Here is an 18,646-nt window from a genome sequence, read left to right as displayed (position 1 = left end):
CTTCCTTCATGACGTGCCCCTATCCTATACATTTCTCAGGTATCTAATCTGGAACCTTAGGTAACATTGCTCTTTTATTTCATTTGCAACTGAGACTTGTCTTCTTGTATTTGTTTTCTAATACTAAGATATATATGTGCCAGGTGAAAAGATAGCAAACATAATCCATCTTCAAAGTTAATAAGGAATCAAGTAATACATGGGACAAGTTAAATAGAAGCATTTCAATCCTTTTATTAAATATTTCTATTTACATCTTTTAAAAAGCTCCCCCTATATATAAAGTAATTCAGCCAAATTGGCTGTAGTGATAAATTCCACCATTCAGTGATAGAAGATATCTGCTGATCATTGGTCTGCTTGATCTTTCTGGGATCCTAAAGCAGTAGCTTAATCCATTCAAAATTTGAAAACCTCGGAGAACTTGGTTTGAGAGTACAGATGCTTCAGGCTGCCCTTTAGCAGTTAGCCACTGGCTACTATCAGTACAGATATGTTAGGAGAGGGCAAGACAAAAGCACAAGGAATGCTGCAGTCTCAATTTTTAGGGCACCTCTCTACAGTTGTGTTTTTCTGTCAGTAACTTGAAGAATAACTGTAAAACCCAACTTCTGCTGCAAAGAACTTAACTTTTCCCAGGACTACTCCCAAATTTCATTTGCTGTTCTCTTGAGGGCATCTTTCATAATCCTCTTAATTTGGAATATTGAAGAAAGTAGATTTTAAACATTTCCCAAGCATCCTGCTGGCTCAAGGATGGAGAGAGAACCTCTTGCTGGAGCAAGGCTTGGGTGATACCAACTTTACACATCTTGCTCCTCTCACTAGCAGGGCAGGTTCTGCAGCTCTACAAGCTCTCCTGGTAGTCTCTTCAAGTTTCCTTTTCTTGTTCCATAGGCGGCTCCTGCCCTTCAGCTGATGCAGCTTTCTCTGGATCTGAGGCAGGCTTAGGCTCCACTGGCTTGGCCAGCTGAGTTCCAGCGCCTGAAAATGAAAGTGAGCACAAATCAGCAATTTGCTTTTCTCTTCTAAACAAGAGAGAGCTTTTGGTGGATGATGAAATGCCTAATGTTTCTATATTGCTTACCGTGCAGGCTAGCCCAATTTCATGAGCAGCCTTTGCTCCTGAGCATCCTTATGGCTCAGTTGGACCAAATCACATTGTAAGTAACCTGGAATATTTTTGTCAGCCCGAAGTAACAAGCATTTCTCTTTGGCCTTGATTGAGAAAGGAGACTTCTCCCATTCTAGTAACTTCTAGAACCATCAAGTGAATAAACTATTACACATTGGGGTTTTTTTTGGGGGGGGGGCGGTGTGGGAAAATGGGTCAGCCTGAACAGCGAGCACATGTGCCCACAGAGGCTTTTTCTACTGCCCGCATGGTTTTATTCCCCCTGCTAAAATTAGGCTTGACAGAAGAAGCATTATATCAAGAAATCTGCCGGGTGTCTGTGATGCCCACAGCAGTTTCTCTGGTTTGCAGATGTGCCCTCTGGCCCCAAAAGGTGGGAAATATCTGATAGTGGGTAGAAACTGCTTAGAGGTTCTATTTGCAATCAAGCAGAATATACAATTTGTTAAATAAACAAATGCTCAATTGTGGTTAGATTTATCTGCAGCAGATAATGTCTTTTGCAAAACTATCCTGAGGCCCCTGCCTTTTAAGAGCCAGAGTGATAAGTGGAGATCATATACAGATTTGTGAGGATTCCCTGTTCCCTCCTTTATTCCCTCTGCTCCTGCTCTACACTATCCTGCTACTATCACTTACTGAGTAAAAGGCAGAATATACATAAAACCAACACTCCTCACTGCTGAACCTAGACCTCCTGGGAACATTTTCGAGCACAGACTAAAACTAGTTATTATATGCATGGTCTCCAAGCTGCCTGGAGACATCACCTGCTATTTTTGCAAGTTATATGCTAGTAGTGGGCACAGAATCTGAATGAATCCATCCTTGCCATTAAATTCAAATTTGTGTCTATATGAAATAACTTGTGTCTATATGAAAGTTGTTAACTCTTTCTTTCTGCAGAAGTATGCAGGACCTACTTCTAAAAGTTTTTCACAGTTAAGTCCAGCTCTCCATTTAACCTGAGCACTTGCAACACTGGGTTTAACTGCTTGAAGGCTAATCTCCCTGTGAGGTTACAAATGACTAGTGAACACTTACAACTGCTACTGTGTAGCTCCCGGTTGTCAGCATTCAGACAACGAAAAGAAAAAAGGGAAATGGTTCTGCCTATGCAGATAGACATGGTGCAGACAGACATACCTGAAATCATGGTCTTGGCATACCCAGCTGCAGAAGACATGGCCTGTCCCAGGGCTTGGTTAGAGCCCAAAGGTTGTGTGCTGGAGGATTTGCTAGATGCAGTTGCTCGCTGCTTTGATTTGGAGTCTTTAGCAGGTTTAGCCCAGACTGCAACCTCTCCCAGTTGCAAGGCAGCACCTAGTCTCTGAGCTACATCCACCATCTACCCAAGTGTGAAGAGGGAAACGGGGGGTGGGAAGAAATTGAAAATCTGGTCAGCAAACACCATTGCCATCAAATCTTATTCCAGTTCTGCTTCCATATGAAGCAGGGACACTAACCTGTAGCCCTCCAGATGTTTTTGACAACTCCCATTAGCCCCAGCCAGCATGCCTAGTAGTCAGGGAAGATGGGAGTTGCAGTCCAGCAATATCTGGGGGGGGGGGCAAAGGTTCTCCCTGATAAAAGGCAAAGGAGGAAGGAGAACTTGGGGAAAACGCACGTATAACCTCTTGCCATATGTTCCCCTGAAGTACATCATCCTGCCCAGCCAAAGATCCGGAAGCAAAAGACAACTTGGACAGCCATGCTGGTATTTAGCTACCTGCCTTTCACAAAAAGCAGACCATTGGTCCATCAAGCTCAGATTACACTGCCTGCCAGCAGCTTTCCGGGGCTTCCAAAAATCTTATATGGAGGGGCTGGGGATTAAACCTAGGATGTTTTGCATGGAGACCATGTGCTACCCCCCTTTTTAAGGGCAAAATGTGAGGGGGAAGGGGTCTCATCTTCCTGAACCTTGGCACCTCTTGCCCTTTTTCTGTGTGCCTGCCTCCCCGTCCCCAGAGGTGCCCAAACTCCCCACCCCAAATTTCAGGGAATGCTATCTAGGTCCACTGACAGCTAAGAAGGCATCCCAACCATGCTACTACAGTGGTACCTCGGTTTTTGAACATCTCAGTTTCAATTTTCGAACGCCGTAAACCTGGAAGTAAATGCTTGTTTTCAAACACGCCTCGGAAGTCAAACATGCCACGCAGTTTCCGTACTGAGTTTTCCGTTTTTAGGCTTTCATACTGTGTTTCGGTTTTTGAACATTTCAGAACTCCAACGGTCTTCCGGAACGGATTACATTCAAAAAACGAGGTACCACTGTATTAGTTGTTTCTGATTTTTTAAAAAGGGATTTTGTTACATTCTCATTTTAAAGGGCTCTATTTGTGATGCATCTATACTCTCTTCTCTCCCACCCCTACCCCTTAGTTGTCTCAGTAACCACACACTCTGTTTGAAGTTCCGCTAACAAAACGACCCCTCACTGCGTAGCTGTTTGGGAGCTGCAAGCAGTGGTTTAAACTAACATACCTCAGGGTCAAACTCCGGTGTGCTATCCACTAATGCTTGGACCTTTCTTTTCATCTCATGATACTGAAGAACTGCCCCCTTCTTATCCCCCTGATTGTAGAGCAGGCTTGCATAGTTCAGATTTATCAGCGGGCTGAACCTGAAACCCAGGAGAGACAACATGGTAGTATAAATGGTACTGGTGCTAAAAGGAGGTAAACTGCACTGTTGTCAGCAAGTATTGCAGCCAGGACCAAGACCCATCTGTGAGATCTTTTAGGCCTTTTGCTTGCTGAAATTATTAATTGGATGAATTAGCTTTCTTGCCCACCCTTTAGCATAAGGTCCCAGGGGGGGTTACAACAATAAAATAAACAGTTATATATAAAAAAATTACAACCACAACACAAGGAAATTGTCAAAACAGTTAAAAATAAGTTCATCTAGTAAAGCAAGTCCACATATAAAAACAAACAGTTGCAGTACAGATAAAATTAAGAGTTCTGTAACCTAGTAGGTCAAATTCTACTTTTTCAGAAATGAGAAGAATAGATCATAAAAATGATGTAAGTGTCCAAAGGTAATTTTTATCTTACATATTAGATCTGATTGGCTGAACAAACAGTAAGAGAGTAATGAAAAACCGAGAGCCTGTACATGGACAAGGAGCTGTACGAAAGTGTAGCCTCAGGCAGAGAGACCCTTGGGGCCTTTAACACATCCTACGTATCCCCTTTCCAAGTGTTATCTCCAAAACTATATGAATGAAGAAAAAAACCTGGGTTTTTTTTTAAATGGAAATGAAGGTTCTTAAGCACATGTCTAATGATTGTGCTGGAAGCCAGATTTTGAAGTTTTTAAAGTGCCTGGGAGCATGCACTGAACTTGTGTCTTAGGCGTAGCCAGGATTTATTTTAGGAGGCAGCCTTTATGGGGGGGGGGGGGGAGAACCAAATTATCTGCAATGCAATTGGTCAGTTCAGTATTTTTATTTACTTGATGGGAGGGTTCCTGCCCCCCTCTGGCCATGCTTATGCTTGGAGTTCAGCAGCTTTTAAGTGTCAAGATTGGGCAGGATTTGGTGCAATGTGACCAAAAGTAGCTCCATAGTTCTGAGGCAAGATAATAGTTGGTGCATAAACAATCCTAGATGCCACAGTTGTAATCCCCCAACTGCAAGAGATTTCCAACTGGCTTTGAAACTCGCGTCACACCTGTATGGTGAGGCACATGTTGAAACCTATCCCCCAAATACCTTGCAGTTGTAGGGCAAAGCACCTTATCATAGTCCTGGAACTTGCAAGTTGGCCACTGTTTATTGATCCTATTCCAACAACATGGAGCAGATGGAGGTTAAATACTCTAATCCCAAGGGAAATAGTATTTAAAAAACAGAAATGCCTCTCCCAGCTGGTCTCCAAATGTCACCCCAAAAGGTGAGGCAGGAGATGGTTTTTATAATGTGGCTACCAAGAACACCTTCCCAGGTAGCACACACGTTATCTTTGAGATCATGACAACATACAGTGGAGGTGGTTTCTTACAAATGGTGAGCTGCGAGTTCTGCTAAGGAACTGGGAAGTGATGCTGTTTGCCGACCACTCTTGCAGATTTTCTAAGTTTTTAGGTCAGCAATGATGCAATTGCACTTGAAAGAAGCAAGTGAAGCTCAGCAAACACTGGAGGCCCAAGATTTACAGAGTACATTTCCAGATTAATCTGTGCAGGATAACACTTGCACACACCTAATGACTAGTGGAACTAGGTTCATATGGCAAGTTCCAGAGGGAGATTTAGTGTGGAAAACACTTTTCATGGACTAGAGCCCCCTTACAGAAACATGCATGCACAACCTCCTGATCCCCCCACCACCTCCCATTAAAACAAAAGTTGAGTAAGTGTGGTCCTAAGAAACAAGAAAGCTCACAGATAGTGCCAGCCTTAAGGTACTGCTAGTGAGGAAATGGGAGAGGATATGTGCTCTATGGAGCCACTCTTGGGTAGGTGCAGAAAGAGCACTATTTAACAAGTAAACTGCCCCAAGTAAACTGAGAAACGTACGTGTCCAGCGCTGAAGCTTTCTGATAGGCGAGCTTGGCATTCTCTACATCTTCGAGATTTGTCAAAGCAACTGTATCAAGAAAGGGGAAATGGGGTAACTCTTGCTGGCAAAGTGAAGAAATTCTAAATTAATTCTGCACCTTTGGCCAATGTCTTTATTCTCATATTGCAGCTGGGAAAAGGACTGAGAGAATGACTTGCCTTCCAGGAAGTTGATGGTGGAGTAGGGTTTGCATTTTATTCACCGCCCCCCGCCCCCCATGCAATGCTCTTAAGGAAGGGTCAAAAATACACTAAGCTTGCTGAGAGAACACACAAGCCTCTTCAAGAGAAGCGTTCAGGTTTGAGACAGGGAACAGTCTTCTCAGAAGAAAGGCCCTGCTCAGGTTTCCAGGTCCACTCCCTGCCAACTCCAGTTAAAGCAGAAATGGGGAACCTGTGGCCCTCTGGATGTTGTTGAGCTGCGACTTCCATATGCCCTACCCAGAATGGCCAAGGGCTGAGGGATAAGGGGAGTTGTAGTCCAACAATGTCTGGTGGACCAGAGGTTCTTCATCCCCAGCTAAAGATCTCAAGTATTGGGTGATGGGAAAGACCCAATGGCTGAGACACTGGAAAGCTACTACCAACCAGAAAAGGCAATACTGGGCTACATAGACCCATTAAGTATAAGCCTGCTTCATGTGTTCAGGATCAATGCTAACCAAGGATAGGAATCCTCCGTCTTCCTTACCCATGGATCTGGTACTTTTGCACCTGCATCGCAGCTGATTCTATTTCAAGCCAGAGTTTAGTTCACTGAACAGAAAGTTGGATGTGAACCTGGGAGATCTGGATTCGAACTGCCCATTTAGTCATGACTATAAGAGGTAGCCTTAGGCAAGTCAGTCTCTTGAACTAAGTCCCCAGTCTGTATAATAGGAATAATGTCTACTGGGATTATTAAGGGGAGAAATGATATCATCAGTATTGAATAAACCACGTGCTTAAAACACTACATAAATTTATACTAGTGATTTCAACCAGGGTGGCATCCCCCAACGTCAATAAGAAACAGAATTTCCATTGAAGTAACCAGGCAAGGGTGGCAGGTGTGTGTGGTGCTACCTGCTAACAACATGTAGAGTTCTGCCAGCTTTGGCTGGAGATGGATGGCAGCACTGATGAAGTGGAACGCAGAAGCATACTGCTGCATTGTCAGATGGACGAGGCCAAGGTTGTACAGAATCTTCCAGTCAAAGGGAGCAAGGTAGTTTGCTCGTTTCAGGCAGCTGATGGCCTGCAGGGGGAAATGGCTCCGTTCAATAAGAGAGAAGGCAAAGGCATTATGAAATGGCTGCTTTAGGGGTAGAGGCCAAGGGTACAATTTTTTTTTGATCCTTCCAAATAAAAACGCCTCTCAAAAAGAACTTCATTCATTTATTTTATTATTTATTAAATTTGTATGCTGCCCTATACCCGGAGATCTCAAAGAGGTCCAAAACAGAAAAATATAAAATAAAATATACAAAGCACAGAATAGATAATAAAAACAAAAATAAAGACAACCCAATAATCCCCTCTTCCACAACACATTTAAAAGGGCATTAGATGCCAATCAGCCAAAAGGCCTGATTAAAGAAGAACGTTTTCACCTGGTGCCTAAAGGTGTACAATGAAGGAACCAGGGGAACTTCCCTGGGGAGAGTATTCCACAGATGGGGAGCCTCTGCAGAAAGGGGCTATTTTTGTGTTGCCACCCTCCGTACTTCTCGTGGAGACACACAAAGAAGGGCCTCAGAAGATGATCTCAGGGTCTGGGTAGGTTCATATGGAGAGAGACGGTCCTCAAGGTATTGGGGTCATGAGCAGTTCAAGGCTTTATGGGTCAAAACCAGCACTGATGTTGCTCTCCAGTTGCCTATGCTAGCCAAGACGGAATTAACAAAACCCTGATTGTTTTTATCTTTTCCAAACATCAGTGCAAATAAGATAAAACCCTATGTTTGTGCCAAGGGGTAGGTGGGCATTTCTCTCCTTTATGCTGGGGTATGGAGAAGCCAAGAAATAGCCAGAGGTACACCAATGCTATTGAAAGAAATGCCTGCCTCCCCACTTCCAATTCTGCATGCCGGAGGATTGGGGAGAGGGGAAGGGCGGGGGGTAAAAGACAATCACAAATGGATGCAAATTCAGGAAGGTAATAGGGTAGGCAGATGACACAAAACACACCTACCGCCACATATTTCTTTTTGCCAAAGAAGCACATTCCAATGTTGTTCCAGAGCGGGGGGCTTTCAGGAACAGCACAAGCGACCACTCGGTACTTGGTGAGGGCTACGTCGAAGTCTCCATGCGTCTGCATCATGCTGCCAGCTGCCAAGATGGCCTTTTGAACAGAATAAAGCAAAAACCAAATCGTAGGAGGCTAACAAACTGACTTTTCACCACTGTCGGTGAGTAAAGAACGCGAAGGCATTATCAGAACAATGACTGGAGACAGGTTTTGCACATCAGGAATACACCCAAAGCCACACATACCTGGAACCTTGTGGGATAGGCAGGACCAAGGACTAAGAAAGATCAGCCTTCCGCAACATGGTGCCCAGCAGATGTTTTGGACTACAACTAGGGCTGACAAAAGTTGCAGTCCAAAACATGCGGAGAGCGCCAAGAAGGAAAGGGTGCTTTAGTGACTCTGACCAGCTCATCCAGCTGTTTACTTAGGTTACCATTTGGTGACATTCATATTGATTTTCTTCTGTTTCTGCCAACAATTCAATATGTTCCCATCCCCTGAGTTACCTTATAGTTGCTGGGATCATACGTGAGTGCGTTCCCAAGATACTCAAAGGCTTTCTGATGAACCTCGAGCTAAGTAAAGGGGGGAAATATCAGTAGAACATTTAAACAACTGAAGCACAATACATTTTTCACTGCTTTCTACTCCACGGTCATAGTTACTTCCTACGCCACATGCAGGTTCTCTAGGAACTGCAACAAACAACTGTCTGAGGTTTATCCAACACAACCAGGAAGCCACTGCGCACTCTCTCCAGAGGACTGTTGTGCATCTTTGGCTGACATGCTCTAAATCTGGCTCTCCCATGAGAAAGGACTCAAAAGTCAACCAGCCCCAAATATCACACTCCATGATTCAAAGCCCTATCATTTCCTCCTGGGAAATCAACACTAGAAACCTAATAATCTTGGGCCATTACTGAGGCTGCTAGGAAATGAAGAAAGCATTTAGATGAGGAAATCCTGCCCAGAGACAAAATGGAGGCCCAAGCTGCATAAACAAGAACCATTTTGGGGGTGAGCTAGGGATTTGGCAGAATTATGGTACAGAGAAAACTGTCGACTCACAAAACTGTGTGACATTGCTTATCCCCAGGAAACTTTAAAGCCATTTCTGAATTTCTCTAAGGTGCCTTTTTATCCAATACGTGGTCCTTTCCTATATAGAAAACTCACAAAGCTACGGTACTTTTCTCTTCTTCATATACTTGGACTAGCAGGTTCTAGAAGCAGAGCCTATCTGCATTCTGCTTTGGCTCAACTGCGTAAGATAAGTCCCTTCCTGTGAGGATCTAAAGCACATATTTAGAAGAGATAGTCTGGTGTAACTTTTTGAGAAAAGTCTCAAAGCGGCAATGGGGATGCCTCAACATGAATGCCATTAACGGCTGCTGGACCAAACTGAACAACTAACCAATTAGCAACCTCCCATACCTCCAGGTAGAGCAAGCCCAGAGTTGTAAGGAGCTCTGTGTTTTCCGGAGAGAACCTGAAACAAAGAAAAAGAGACCCTAGAGTTTTATGGCATCTGGTGCCCTCATTAATACATTGTTATGCAAGGGCATAAATGAGTTTCACGCAGAGATGGCCCATGACATTTCTGCACCAGAAGCAGAAGATACAAATGTTCCCCACTATCGTGATAAAAATAAACGACAGTAAATATCGTACAAGTTGATACCCTTTGATGGGGATCCAAAATTTGCCACTTGAAGTGATCTGCATCCTGCGTAATAGGAGGACTAGTCCCAATCATGCATGTGAAGGAGACATTTTATCAGCCTTAAAGAAGGACTACCAAGCCCCCATCTGCCACTGTGTGGCTTGAGCAGAAGACTATGGCAAATGACATGCCGGGCAGAAATATTTTACTTGCTGAAAGCAAGGGGCTCACAGAAAGGCTTAAATACATTTGCCTCTGGAATATTCCAGGGCTAACAAGCCCATCCAGTTACCATTGCTGTGTATTTTAATTGGCTGGGGCAGCAAATGCAAAGGAGCTTTCCCCCACTCTACCAGAGGTATTGTTTGTATTTTGTTTTTGTTTTTCAATTTACATACTGCACCACAGCAAAGCTCTCTGATCGATTTACATTAAAAGGCCATACAGCTGTTCTTATCGTTCCTGTCGGCTTTGCAGTGCATGGCTGTTTTGTGTGCTTTTATGCAATTTGTACTCTGCCCTGGGATCTACTGCGATGAAAGGCATTTAAATGCATTTATTAAATAATAAATAAATACAAACCGAGGAAGGAATAAAAGACAAATGATTCCTTAAAAAAAAAAAAACCACACACCAAAAAATGAACAAACCTAATTCTATTAGAGGCTATTTGAACAGAACCCCTTTTGTTGGAAATGGGGCTGACATATGCTCCTCGGCTCATACTGTGAGAACAGCAGCAGCAGATTCTGTTTCCCCTCATGAGTGCTATGAAAATGCTCGTGTTAGCATCGGAACAGCCTTCAGAAATAGTTTGAAGAAGCTGATTTGCAGGCTGTCACACTGGCTTGTAGCCTCGGGGTTGAAGACCTGTGTGAATTCATGCGCTTCAAAGGGACTTGAAAGGTGGGAGCAGTAATCCAAAACTGTGCCTAACATGGCTGCCTGGGCCACGAGAGAAGACCTTTCTCAACGCTTCCTAGTTCTGTACAATGGGGTTAATTCCTGGTCACAAGACATCTTTCCTAACCTTCACCCCCAACAGCACAAGAGAAGAAAGGCTCTTACTCCACTGCTTTCTTATAGACTTCAATGGCTTTGTCCGTCTGCCCCTCCAACAGGTGGATCTTCCCCAGCATCATGTATGTCAGGTCATGTCGGTTGAGCTCCAGGGCATTATTTAGCTGATCTTTTGCCTGAGCAGAGCACAGAGTTTATTATTCATTTTCAGATATTTATATGCCACTGTTCAGGTGGACTTCATGAAGTGGTTCACACTGAAATGGTAAACCTATATAATAAAACACCAAAGATGAGCGACAAAATAAATCTTTTTGAAATCTCTCCTTACTGAAATTGGCAAAGAGCCAGCCTGAGCACTGGTTCATTTGCACTAGGATAGCAGAGGTGTGTTTCTGCAGCCAGTGGGCTAAAAAATACTTGTAGTCTTTGTGGCTGCAAAAGCCTGAAAGCAGAAGGGCAGTGTTTGGTGGTCATGGTGTGGTGACTCAATGACCCAGAAAAAGAATGAGCAAATAAGTTTTGAGCTTATTCAATTGCACTGTACGAAGTCAGACCACCCATTGATCTAGCTCAACGGCAGTGGCTTTCCAGGGTTTCAGACAGGAGTTTCTACCATCCTCACCTGGAGATGCTGGAAACTCAAGCTGGGACATTTTACCACTGGGCTGCTGCCCTTCTCGGGCTGAGAAAGTCCAGCTATCTGTATCCCTTTGAACTGGAGATGTCAGGGATTGAACCTGGGACCTTTGGAATGCAAACCAACCAGGTATCTGGGGTCCCACTCCCTTGCTGCATATATGATGCAGCTACACCCATAGGAGAAAGACAGAAAAGCAACCAAGCTAACACATTCACCAATGCTCTCCCCTTTGGACAACTGTGGATGCCTCACAATTTTTAAAACTCCCCTTGCTTGTTAATTCCTCACTCCCTTTTGCTGGTCCAACTTGAGCTCCTCTGGAGATACTTTTTCTTTTCTTTTCTTTCTTTCTTTCTTTCTTTCTTTCTTTCTTTCTTTCTTTCTTTCTTTCTTTCGGAATATAATTTCTTGCATGAAGCTCTTGGGATAGGCCCTTTTTTTCTAACTCTCTCCCTCCGCTGCCAAAACAGGTCCTATAGTAGGCGAGCTAGGAGCAGAGTTCATCTCCTCCTTCCTTCCCCCTTGATTGCTCCAGCCAAGTGGGCAGTGGGCTCAGCCTCAAAGGTGGGGCTGCATTTGCTTTGCCCGTCCCCCTCCTGTCTTCCTGGGTGCTTTCCCGAGTTAAATAGGCCTAGAAGCACTAGGAAACCAGAATCTGCGGAGTGGCAGGATTGGATGTTACCGAGGCTTTTACAGCTCATCATTCCACAAAATGCTTATCCCAGCACTGAGCCAGGAGGGCTGCTGAACTGCACAAAGGAGCAGAACTGCTCCTCCTGGGCACATTGTTAATCCCCTCCAATGAGAGGCATCGATTGCAATGGCCTCTTTTCCTCCCCTGGGCCCAGCCGGTGGGACTGGAATGAAAGGTTGCAGGTTTTCTTCTCTCTTTTTTTCCAGGCACATTAAAGGAGAGAGATGCTGACAAAGTAAAAAAGAATTATGCAGCCATGGGATATTCACTGCTAAAAAGCTAAAATGCCAGCACATTCTATAGGCTTCATTATATTTTATAGGCCCATGTGACTCGATGCAAGGAAGCAGCATGGTGTACGGTCGGGGCGCAGCAAAGGGGAAATGTGAGCAGGAGGAAATTTCTCATACTAATGGCCCATTAACACCTCAATGCAAATGTTTGTGTGCCCCAAACTGGAGAGAATGGACCATTTTCATGGCTTGCAAGAATCAAACTGGTACATCTTCCTAATTGGTGACAGTAGAGCAAGCTCTGACCCGAGGGCTACAGTATTCTCAGTAAAGACAGCATTGCTATCTTGGATACTTTCTGCAACTGGCTTCATCACTCAGAAATCTCCCACTATCCCTGACCATTGTCCATGCGGACAAGGGCTGATGCAAACATCTGGAGGGCTACAGATGCTAAAGATATGGTGGGAACCAAACAAACAATGCATGGAGCCCAGGCATTTTCATGCGATCGTCCGAAAGCCTCCAGGCTACAGCTCAGGAAACAGGTGATGTGCTCACCAGGTCCGAGGCTCCCTTTCGTGGTACTTCTTACTTCGCCAAACCTTTATTAGGCATTACAAGTATAGGCCATCATAAAACATGCATATATAAAATTTTAAATATGCAAAAATAAACAGCCATGTAAAATATATAATGACGAGGATTCTTCTAAATCGCTTTTGTGCCAGCGACACATGGAATATGGCATTCAGGTCATACTCAGATATTGTCACAGGCTGATTGGATGTAGGAATGGTGAGAGGAACGAACAGGGAAAGCCCCAAGGGAAAAAGGCTCAGAGCCAGGGGATTGGTGGCGGGACGACAATGAGTGGTCAGAGGGAGAAGACTGCAGGGAGAAGGTGTCGAAAGCTGGAGAGGTAACAGGGCTCAATGAGTGAGGGTAGTCTGTGTCAGAGAGAAGTCCAGAAACAGAGGCTGAAGCAGGAAGAGGGAGGCCAAGAGAGAGAGATGACTGAGGCTGCTTCATGGGGGAAAGACCTGCCAGAGATGATTTGCTGTACTCATTAGGCCTGACGCTCCTGTGCAGATTCTGTTTTTGCTTATAAACGGTTAACTCCAACTTGCTTGGTGTGGTTTGCCGCTGGCTTGCTCCTGTCAGATATCAGGATTTTGGAGCATTTCCAGCTAGATTCTTCTACTGGAAGAGCAGAGGTGGGTATCTCTGCTCTTCCAGCTTTCCACTCAAAACTCTGACAGCCAATACGTGGTGTGGATTTGGTTTAACATGCAGAGGATTCCGCATTTAGGGTCCCATTCAAACAGCAAGCTAATAGGCCTCACGTTTTGCAGAGACTGAGGAGGTCTGGGCTGTTTCTGTCACTCACTCACTAACTATAGGAACATGGGCTAGGTACTCCAGGGGCCATACACGTACATGCTGCTCAGCCACATATAATTTCCTGTCTATTAACAGCAGTTCTGCACACCTCAATCCTACATCCAAGCCTTCTTCAGCCTAATGCCCTCCAGATGTTTTCGACTATAGTTCCCATCAGCCTCAAACAGTCTGGTCAATGGTAAGGGATGATGGACGTTGTGGTGCAAAGCATCTTGTGGGCACTAGTCTGGGCAAGGCTGTTATACCCCCATAGCTTCCCCCCAACCACTCCTCTATGTGTCAGTCCTTGATACCCCACCCACCAAAAAGGCTGATTTCTGCAATTCAAACCCAAATCCTACCAGGTTGTACACAAAGTAATATTATGGGAAAGTTTCAGTTGCGCATAACTTATTTGATAACAACAACAACAACAACAACAACAACAACAACAACAATAATAATTTATTATTTATACCCCACCCATCTGGCTGGGTTTTCCCAGCCACTCTGGGCGGCTCCCAACAGAATATTAAAAACACAATAAAACATCAAACATTAAAAACTTCCCTAAACAGGGTTGCCTTCAACCCTTGTTATGACCGTAGCAGCTGTTTTAGGAAAAAACAAATATTGTGGTTCTAACATGAAAATGAGAGGCATACTAGGGACCTGTCAGTCATGAAAAGAATCCATTCCAATGCTTGAAAGAACAACCCCCAAGTCCTTTTATCAAGTTGCCCTCTCTGCAACATATCTGCCAATTAGGACTGGAATAGATAATTATGAAATTATTGTGAGATTTAATAAGTTAACTGTTTATATTTGGAAGGAGAAAAATAATCATTTCCTTAAAAACCAACTTAGACTGAGTTTCAGCACACATGAAAAACTTAAAACAAATCCTTATTTCCTTATGAATAGCCTTTGGACTATAATGTAACTTAAATAGAAAACTGTCTTTAGAAATATTTTTTCCCTCCAAAAGCATTTTATTTTAAAAATCCAATTTAAATAAAAAAACAAACATTTTTTTAAAAAAACATCCGACCACCCTGGTATAAAAATTCAAAAATACATAACATAATAACCAACAAAACAATACCCATCCACCCCCAGTTTAAAAGACCATAGATTGTTTAATGAGCCAAAGGCCTGGGAGAAGAGGAATGTTTTCACCTGGTGCTTAAAGTTATGTAATGAAGGCACCAGGCAAGCCTCCCTGGGGAAAGCATTCCACAAACAGAGCCACTGCAAAAAAAAATGCCCATTCTCAGGCTGCCACCCTCCGGACCTTTCATGCTTGCCAAACGACTGCCCCCTTTACCTTGTTGAAATGCTTCAGGTGCATGTAGCAGACACCCAAGTTGTGGCAGATCTCCTAGATGTGAGGGGAAAGGGGACACGTGTAAATCCACATGTGATACATGAGGGGATAGAACCTCTTGTCATTATTGGTCTCAAGCTCACAAGTTGCAAAACCACAGGTTCAATATGCTCAAAAAAACAGGAATGGCACAATCTACTGAAACATCTCATTTTCTCAGATTGGTAACAAATCATTCCCATTCAGTAGAATATTAACAGTACTAAATGCCCCAGATCTGAGCTTGACAAATCTCTTCATTTACAAATAGCCAAATTCTGGCCTCATTCACACATCACAGTAAACCATAGTTAATAGTTTACCATGAATATGCTGATCTGAGCGGCTTCGCTCATCCCCACTAGTTCATGCAAAGAACAAACCACAATCCCTACTATGGCATTATGTCTGAACTGGGGATTATGACTGGTTTTACTTCAAACAAAGCATGATTTTTTGCTTCCTGACTGACTAGGTGTAACAAAACTACTACGATCTCCAATTTGGATATAATGTTAAGACAAGAAACATGGTTTGTTGCTGTGGTGTGTTAATGAGAAGCAGCAAAGTGGACCAGATCTGCATGTTCATTGTTCACAGTAAACCATAAACTATGGTTTATCATGATGTGTGAACTGGGCCACTGTAACTTACTTGTCTTCCAGAATCAGAAAGAAAAGTTCAATGGATCTGAGTTGTTATCTTTATGACCAAAGATGCTACAGAAATACAATTAAACTGAAAACCCAGCAAAGATTTAGCCAGGCACGTCTGTTAATCTTTCTTTTAACAACTATCATTGGAATTCTGCATATAAACCTGATGGATGAGCTTATGCAAGCAGAAAATAAATACTGGGCCCAATATACATTTACATCATTTAATAAGGAAGATAAATTTAGTTATAAGGCTTGTCAGTGTGCCATTTCAACAACAGAGATGCTGTCAGGCTTCTGCAGAAGTACAAGCCATCTTGAGCACTATTTGGGTACAAAGGCATGATATGGATTTAACAAATAAATGAACACTAGATTCACCTGGGCAGAGTTCAAAGTCTTTGGTGTGCCTGGCAAGGGCATTTTTTTGTTTGCTCAAGCACTTTTCGAGTGTTTAGAGCCTTAAATTTTAAGACCTCTGATTTAACATGTCTGGCACTGATATATCCTGGCTGCTTTATCCATGTTAATTGTACTTAGGCTTTTTGCTGCTTCTAAATCTTTGTTAGCTACTCTGAGAGCTCTTGGCTGAAGAGCAGGGTAAGAAATATGACAAATAAATGAATGGATATGCCTTGGCAGTGATCATTTTGGTGTCCATTGTGGTAATCCAGCTTGGTACACAATGTTTTGCCTAGGCTGATGCTCTGCTGTGGTGGACTCACCACCCAAGATGTGGCATTCAGTCCAAGAGCGAGTATCAAGCCATGTTTTGTTTTCCTGCTGAATATCTGTGTGCACATCTGGCAGAGACACTAACCAGCGCTTCCTCTGTTTTGATCAACTATGTGGGAAGGTTGTATATTCTTTCCTGTATCATGGAATTTATGAAACAGGCTTATGTCTTCAATGCAACTAGACTCCCAATGGGACTAAGAGCTGATCCACACAGTCCCTTTCCCCTATAAAGGAGCAGCCATAGCCGTCCTTGGTCAACATGATCACAATGGGAAACATATCCAAGTGAGAAGTACACGCAACAGAGGCAGCAGCAATTCCTGCTGTTGTAGGAGCACTTTCACTACTTGCCACAGGAATCATTAAGGCTGTGTCTGTGTAGACCCAGATTCATATTAACACCTCTCCTCATAAGCTGCATTCCGAGGAGAAGGCTGTTGCTGGAGCTGCTGTCCTCGCACAGAAGAAAGTGCTGCACAAAACTGACCCATAGGTCAGCCATCGATCTGCAAGTCTCAAATTCTACTTCTTTCTATTTACAAGTAGCAAAGAAAACCTTAGGCATACCCAGTCCTTCTCGTTGTATTGGGCCGCATCGTTGTACACTTCAATGGCTGCTTTGTGTTTTCCCAAAAGAAACCTGCAAGAAAATGTCAGATCTTATTTTTCTTACCCTTTCCTCCCAAGGTATCACTGGACCATCAATTGTGTGTCAGTCAGAGGATCAAAGGGAGCTCTAGGGAAGCCTACTGTGCTGTAGAGTCAAACAGAAGAATCCAATACTTGTCCACTATACTGGGGATTCATAGCATGTCACAACGCCTGTTAAAAGGACTTTATTAGAAGTCTGGATATTCCCTATTTCTTGCTTTCCTAATGCAGGGACAGATAATGTCATGTCACATGATATGGATCGTATCTGCCCACTTGGTGCTACCATCTGAATTTCACAGCTGTTGTTCCTTTTTACAACTCTTTTTAATAACTTTTAAAATGTTATCCACCCTAAGACTTGGGGGACTGGAGGGGTTTTTAAAAATAGTGACTCCTCTCTATTTTAAGTGTGTGCTCTGCTAATAGTGCCGGATCTGATAGACATCATTTTTCCCCCGGTGGTGATGGCCACTAGGTTAGACAGCTTTAGCAGACAAATTCATGGGGGTTAATTAATCGACAGCTAGTAGTAGGAATGGTGGCTGCATGGAAACTCAGAGTTCAAAGGCAGTATGTCACTGAATACTAGTTTCCGGGAGACAAATAATGGAGGCAGGTTGTTGCTTTCATGTCCTACAGGTGTCTAGTTGGCCACTGTTTGAAATAAGATGCTGAATTAGATGGTCTGAATTGGTCTGGTCCAGCAGGGCTTTTATGTTTTTAAGTGTGTGGACAAGGAAGGGTGTATGATTAAGTAGCTCGCCTATGCAAATTTGAAGGCTAACGGGAGTAAAACAGCCTTTGGTGACCCCACTCCCTTCATGCAACACCCAAAATCTGACAAATAAAATGGCACCTACAGCGATCGCGCCACCTGCTTGAGGTTGTCTGCACTCCGGGGCGTAAGAATAGCACAAGTTTGGAAAAGCTCAAGCGATTCATGAATCTTCCCTTCCAAGCGAAATATCAAAGCTGAAAAACAACAAGGCACAGCATGTTAATCGGGAGTCCTTTTGAGGAAGTAAGCTGCACTCTGGGCAATGCTGAAATGTATAGAAGTGCAGGAGGAGAACCTACCCCCACCAGCTTCCCAGCTGAAGCACACAGCAGGCTTTTGAAGAAGGTAGGTCACAGCGGAGCAGAGCTGGCAGCTGGTGGGTTCTGTATCTGGAAACCATGGTGCCATCTGCACCACTGTTCCTTTGTGGTAAGCGTAGCCCATGGGGTAGTTTAGCATTTCTCTGGCCCACTTGTCCTAAAAGAGCCATAGGATCGCTTTTGTCTGTTATCACGGCACAAACTAGACACACCAGCAGTGGCATAATGTGTGCAGCTGCAACAGACAAAGGCACTTTTTCAGTGGCAGCAAGGACCACAGTCGATGAAGAGTTCAAAGCTCCAATCCCTGATTCAACTTTCTGCCGTGGATTTTAGCATCTGACACAGCAACTAGGAAAATTATAGAAGCCGTCACATCTTTATCCTATAACGGTGAGTTCTGCCTTATGTCCCACACACTGACGGTTAAAATGTAAAAACAGCAAATGATGCATTTCTACTAGCTCCAGTAGGTATGACCCCTTATAGCCTGGACAGAAGAACCGTACATAAGTTGCTCTAAGCTGCTCAGGGGAGAAGAATGGCCTAAGGG

The 18,646-nt window shown here is 43.7% G+C and overlaps 1 protein-coding gene across 1 annotated transcript in view; it reads right to left on the bottom strand.

Annotated features, from left to right (window-relative positions):
- Positions 1-214: 214 nt before the first annotated feature.
- Positions 215-18,646, bottom strand: part of BBS4 (Bardet-Biedl syndrome 4) — a 37,409-nt gene continuing 18,977 nt past the window's right edge. The window contains exons 5-16 of the mRNA XM_079953346.1: positions 17,856-17,967; positions 16,909-16,981; positions 14,909-14,962; positions 10,677-10,804; positions 9,380-9,434; positions 8,450-8,518; positions 7,881-8,033; positions 6,773-6,944; positions 5,666-5,735; positions 3,626-3,764; positions 2,282-2,483; positions 215-984 (exon numbers count right to left, since the gene is read on the bottom strand). Coding sequence (XP_079809472.1) covers positions 872-984; positions 2,282-2,483; positions 3,626-3,764; positions 5,666-5,735; positions 6,773-6,944; positions 7,881-8,033; positions 8,450-8,518; positions 9,380-9,434; positions 10,677-10,804; positions 14,909-14,962; positions 16,909-16,981; positions 17,856-17,967 — 1,340 coding nt within the window. The 3' untranslated portion in view covers positions 215-871. The remainder of the gene's footprint in view (positions 985-2,281; positions 2,484-3,625; positions 3,765-5,665; positions 5,736-6,772; positions 6,945-7,880; positions 8,034-8,449; positions 8,519-9,379; positions 9,435-10,676; positions 10,805-14,908; positions 14,963-16,908; positions 16,982-17,855; positions 17,968-18,646) is intronic.

Source organism: Podarcis cretensis (genome assembly GCF_951804945.1).
Source record: "Podarcis cretensis genome assembly, chromosome: 14".
Classification (NCBI taxonomy): Eukaryota; Metazoa; Chordata; class Lepidosauria; order Squamata; family Lacertidae; genus Podarcis; species Podarcis cretensis.
This window is presented reverse-complemented; position numbering and strand designations above follow the sequence as displayed.